The sequence below is a fragment of the Ranitomeya variabilis genome, chromosome 1 (assembly GCF_051348905.1).
Source record: "Ranitomeya variabilis isolate aRanVar5 chromosome 1, aRanVar5.hap1, whole genome shotgun sequence".
NCBI classification, from domain to species: domain Eukaryota; kingdom Metazoa; phylum Chordata; class Amphibia; order Anura; family Dendrobatidae; genus Ranitomeya; species Ranitomeya variabilis.
In genome coordinates, this window is record NC_135232.1 from 304237298 (window position 1) to 304243518 (window position 6221).

At 37.6% G+C, this 6221-nt stretch overlaps 1 protein-coding gene across 3 annotated transcripts; it reads left to right on the forward strand.

The window, feature by feature from the left end:
* Positions 1-2421: 2421 nt before the first annotated feature.
* TMEM119 (transmembrane protein 119) lies at positions 2422-5987 on the forward strand. Of its 3 annotated transcripts, none has more exons than XM_077296212.1 (2): positions 2422-2506; positions 3985-5987. In XM_077296212.1, the coding sequence occupies exon 2, from the start codon at positions 4000-4002 to the stop codon at positions 4876-4878; it is 879 nt and encodes a 292-aa protein (XP_077152327.1). In that variant the 5' UTR covers positions 2422-2506; positions 3985-3999; the 3' UTR covers positions 4879-5987. The 3 variants fall into 3 exon arrangements, with proteins under 3 accessions (XP_077152327.1, XP_077152335.1, XP_077152346.1); XM_077296220.1 differs by lacking the exon at positions 2422-2506 and adding an exon at positions 2513-2680; XM_077296231.1 differs by lacking the exon at positions 2422-2506 and adding an exon at positions 3659-3681.
* Positions 5988-6221: the final 234 nt, after the last annotated feature.

The following is a 6221-nucleotide window of genomic DNA, read 5'->3' on the forward strand; positions in this document are numbered from 1 at the left end:
TGCAAATCACACACTGATCAAACTGTGATCAGAGTGTGAGCATAGCGTGATCCAATTCTCTCAGATGAGGAGTAGATGGACAAAAAATTTCTCTATCTTCTCCATTCTGTCAGTCTGTGGAAATTGGACTGCACTCAGATGTCATCTGAGTACAGTTGAATAGTTTCCACGGAGTCATTGACTCGCATGGCCAAGTGCAATCCGAATATCAGATCAAGCTAGGGCATGTACACAGCCCCATAGCATAACACTGGCCTGGGTGCGATCCAGTGTTTTGTCGGCTTACGCTTGGACTGATAATATGGTCGTCTTCAGGAGCCCTCACATTAAATAACTGCAATACTTACCAGCAGCCCTCAGTAGCCAGCTGGAAGGGTAGGGTACTGATGCTACATAATGACACTTGATATGTAATTGGGTGACAAGTGCGGCCATGTTCACAGGGTGCAATCATGCTGTGTTTTATTTGCGACTTTTTGAAATCATGGTAAAAAAAAGTAGCGATTTTTCCACAATGTCAGAAATTAGCATCAAGGAAATGCTATGCCACTGAATCCTGTGACATTTATCTGATGATGGCAGCACACATGAGCCCATTGATCTGCTTAGAGCATTCTATTGCCTGGTTTTAGAGATGGCCCGGACAGTAAGGAGTGCTGGCCCACTGTGAGCTTAGGAGCAGCGGTACACCGGTAATCTGACTGGTAGGACAGCTGGACAGTCCGGACCTCCCATAGAAACGAATAAGATATATTAAAGTATGTCAGTCCTGTACTGCAAAGTTGCCAACACTGACGCTGAAAATGTATAGATGCTTTATTCCCACCTTCCCATCCCATCTGGGAAAACCCCACTTAAACCATTAAACACGTTATGGGTTTGTGTAATCCTCTCACCTTTTCAGCACAAGACACCACAATCTTGATGGGGCTATTTCCAAAAAATCAGGGCATGGCAGTGTTCAGAATATATCACTTAGGAACTCTTCTGAACATAGCAGTATGTTTCAGGTGGCACAAGTCCATCATTTTTGTATCAGTAAGGTGTACTTATTTTCATTTGTATTGCTGTGGATTAAAGAAGAAATCTTGTTGTGTACAATACTTCATATTGACATTATGACTGTCATATTTTTAAGAGCTGGATATTGGGTAGGGAGATCTTCATACAAGACACCAGATGACTGTATCCATGGGCTTAGATGAAAATGCTGCCTATGCACTTTTCGCTAGACTTAGCAGACTGAGCCAGCCACATATTTTCCATGGAAAGCCTGATTTCAACTTGTAGAAAAGCTGCCACGAAATGACATAGAAAAGCCGGGTAGAGGCAGGCCAGCAGAAGCGTCATTTCTGTCTAAATATTCAGTGTACTTATGACTTAACAATATGTTAAGAAGACATAGTATAGATTGGCAGGGTGGCGGTATATCTACTGGTAAGGGGAAAATCTAGATTGGCAGGATGGCGATATATCTACTGGTAAGGGGAAAATCTAGATTGGCAGGATGGCGGTATATCTACTGGTAAGGGGAAAATCTAGATTGGCAGGATGGCGATATATCTACTGGTAAGGGGAAAATCTAGATTGACAGGATGGCGGTATATTCACTGGTAAGGGGAAAATCTAGATTGACAGGATGGCGGTATATTCACTGGTAAGGGGAAAATCTAGATTGACAGGATGGCGGTATATCTACTGGTAAGGGGAAAATCTATCATAAGAGCCACCTCTAAGGAAAAATATCTGTTCAAGAGAAGAAAGTGTGAACAATACCTAAGGACATTGTTTTCATAGAGTGGCTTTAACTTCAAAGTACATGAACACTCGTAACTACGCCAATCCACCTATACTGATGTATTTTTCAGAGCTTTATCTGGGGTAATAATTTATAAGTGAAAATGTATATAGCAGTGTTTTGGTATGGTCTGGAGTGCATTGTCATATCATCTACTCAGCAGTAATTTGTAAAACATATGTTCAAAAACAAAAAGTCTTCATGGTAGATTTCTCTGTAGCAATATGCCGATATATTGCTCTATATCTTGCCTTCGCGCTCTCTCGTTGCAGGTAATTTTGAATTAAATGGTCACTTTATTCAATTACTAGCTAAGACTATGACTGTGTATTGTCAAACTTCATTCACTTTAAATGTGACATATTAACCATTAGATGTGACAGTACATGATACTTAAAAGTTAATTTAAAGAATGGTTTGCAGAGACAATTAGTTCATCTAAAGGAACCATAACCCAAGTAAAAAATGACTAGCGACAGAGTAAATGAGTTCGATTTCCCCCCTTCATAGCAAGGGGGTTAAACGTCTCCGCCTCTGGATCCAGAAGGATGCACAGAAAAGGCAGGAGGGATTTTATTTTTTAAGGGCTGAGCCTTTACCTCCCCCCCTTTTCTTTCCCTTAATGAAAACAGTCTGCATTAGAAGAAGTTGGGAGACCGGCTATCATAGCAGCAGAGCCTGCAGGAAATTACTAGACTGGCACATACAGTAAGTTATCAAGCTCCCTCTCCTCTGACTTCAAGACTAACAAATCACTCGGCCATAGGGGAAGGGATATGCCTGTATATATTTAACAGCGTCCTTCTTAAGTACACGTCCTAAGACACAGCTGGCGTGTGGCTCGCAGGCAATTTTTTTTTAGCTGGAATTCATAAACCTTTGGTAAGTGAATTTGCTTTTCTGAGCACTTTATGTACCCATTACGTGCTATATTTCTTGAAAATCTCTAAAACTATGTTTATAGTACCTACACCAGCGAAACATTCTAAGGATTGTATGATGTGTTATATGAATGGTTTTCTTACTATTTTTGTGTTTATTGCCTGGAGACATTGTCTGTTGTTCATATTACCCTTATTAAGTCATGTTTATGGCTCTATTATTCTCAAACGAATCCTTATGATTTCTGAATTCCATCAAGAACCAGTGTTTTTGATGGTCAGACTAGGCAATTATTGCCTTTAAAAACAATGGGAAAGCAGACAAAACGGTAAAGAAAAGGGGAATATGAACAAAGTCTTCGTTTTCTTGACTATCACTAATATTCATTTTTTTTGGAACAATTGGGATTATACGTTTTGAATCACAAATGAAAATGTTGTGGATCAGTCTAGCTATTTCTATCCATAGTCTCTAGGTGTGAGATAAATGGATGCTAAAAATTTGCATCGTATGCATCAATATTAGGATGACTTTAATCAACTTTTGCTTTTTTTTAACCTTACTAGTAATTGCATTATAACAAAGTTTCCTAAACACATATACTTAAGTTTTTAGCTTAGGGGGATAGGAGAATTTACATTGTGAATGATCAATCATTCCTCTAAAAAAGCACATCATAAGTTGCTGATTCCAAGCTCAGAGAATGGAACACAAAATCTGTCTTGTATATTCAACTTGGCTTCTAAATCCAAAGGCTACAATAAAATGCTAGATGCACCTCCCATATACTGCGGCTTCCTCCAGATGTGGAATATTTTCTCCTTCCTAACCTGTGAGCCTGGGATCTGGAGTCTCTTGGGAGAGTACATTACAACAAAAGGGCAGACGGAGCCCAGATGTGGTAGGCACAGAGGGGGGCAGGGCTACAAGTTGTGAACTTGTTCCGCTAGTCAAATGTGCTTGAGTTGGAAAAAAATTTTCAGTGGATTTGGGTCTAAGGGGTAACGTTTCTCCTTATGTGGATTTGTAAGCTTATTTGACAGGCACTATATATTGATTTTATGGTCTGTAACTGTACTGTTCTGTTATCCATACCATCTACCTTTCAATACAGGCATAGACTTTTAAAATGAATATACAAATGAAAGAATTAACAATTAAATTCTAACAATAGAATTTTAGAGTAATATTCATTTTTTTCCATGTATTTTATTTGAAATGTTTGATACTCAAGTTTTATGTAAGGAAACTATTTATCTTTATCACTTTAATTTGTTAATAGTCAATGATCTTCTTCTTTACAGAGACTGAAGCATCAAATGACCATGGGATACTTTATGACCCTATGTATTGTCCTTGCTGTTACTTGTCCCATTACTTTGGCTCGATATACAACTGAGTCTGAATACGGAAGTGGAGAAGGGGAAGGCACAACTTTAGTTTCTCCTACTGAGAGCCTTGACCTGGTTGCACTTACAACAGAAAATTCTGTAAAAAATGAGAATGGCACAAGCACCAATTTCATGGATAATGTAACTCAATTTTTAAAAGATTACATGCTGCTCATTATAGTGGTGGGTTCTTTGGTCATCTTGCTGATATTTATAGTGTGTGCGGCAGTGATTATGAGTCATAAACATAAAGCATCTGCCTATTACCCTTCTTCATTCTCCCACAAAGAGTATGTGAACCACGATGACAAAAATGGAGGTGTAAGATCCTTCAATGAGATTCCTGAAAAAGCACAAGCTTCCAAAACTGAAGAAGTTGTAGATTCAACCAAACAGCTACAAGCTGATATCATTAATGCTGCACAAAACCTTAAATCTCCAACCAAAGGTGCCAGCTTCAAGGAAAATCTAACAGTCCCAGATGAACCAAAAGAAACCATTGAGACACCTAAAGAAGAGAACACAGAAGTGGTCACCAGTAACAAATGTGAAGAAAGTGTCAAAACCCAAGATGAATGTCCATCTGATAAATCGGAGGAGACTCCAACAAAGCCTCCTGAGGAAACTAAGCCAGATAGTGAAACTCCTAAGGAACCAGCTGAAGAAAATGTTTCAACAAGTGCAACAGAAGAAGGTACTGGCACCGTTGAAGAAGCAAATCCTTTGCCCGCTGACTGTGGTAAGGAAAACACAAGTCCATGTGAAAGTAAAGAATCCGAGCCAATCCCACAGCAATGTGGGGTTTAGAAGAAATATTCTTAGTAAAAAACATTAAAATTAAACTTAACTTGAGGAAAGGAAATTCTGGTACTATGCAGATGGTTCCCTATGTAACCAAGAATGCAGTTATTATATCTAGAGGAAATGAATACATTGAAGGGAAAACCGTAGCACTTAACTGTCATGAACGATTTTTTTTACTCATTCTTGTATGTTCAAGAAAAAGAAAAATGGCTTTAAATCTCAAGGACATTATTTTTTTATGAGAAATTGAGAGTTAAACTGGTTACATTATCTGAGTTTAATTTCAGCTCACGATATTTCTTTAATGATTAAAACAGATATATATATACCTTATTAGACTTTCTTGTGCCTTCACATCTGCATCAGAACCTTTTGTATAGTTGCAGAGATCTGAACTTGACATATTCCATCCTTTCATCTGGTTCTATTATTAAGCTTAAGTGCTTAAATTAGTTATCAGTGCCAGCACCAGGGTTATGTCAATGGACTTGGACTTGGGAAGAATGTGGATGTTTGATCACACATGTCTGTTAATCCAAGAGCATCGTATACACTGCAATTCAGGACTTTTACCATGCAATATAACCTGTATAATTATGATATGGTGGTGTGAAAAGATACAGCATTTCATCATAAAAGTGAAGCGGTTTTCATGTGACCCTTACTTTCATTGCAAATCCAAATGACAACTGTTTTAGTTTTCATTTTTGAGTAAAACAGAATAGATTCAGTCTTGAATGGCTAGCAATGCATGGGACAAAAAGGAATCAAGATTTATTTTCAACCAGCCACTCATCCTAAATGTTTGTGTCTTAGAGGAATAGGCAAAGAAGAAAAATGGTTTAGGTGAAGTGGAATCCAACTGTCCAGTAATATTATGTAAATGTACCCTAAATCCATTAAAGCAATGGATTCTGAAACAATAGATATGAAAGTAGAGAACCGTATTCACAATAGAAATCAAAACCTTTCAAAGTGGACTGGAGTTTGTAGTTTTATAGATAGAATTAGTTATCTGGATGTCATAAGTATAGTTTCGACCTGTAGATGTAGTTAAACTCAAACATTATATATATATATATATATATATATATATATATATATATATATATATATATATATATATATATATATATATATAAAATGCGTAATAGGGTTATGAAGGGGGAGATTTATCAAACATGGTGTAAAGTGAAACTGACTCTGTTGCCCTTACCAGCCAATCAAATTCCACTTTTCATTTTTTCATTCTTCACAGACTCTTTGGAAAATTAAAGGTGGAATCTGATTGGCTGGTAAGGGCAACTGAGTCAGTTTCACTTTACACCATGTTTGATAAATCTCCC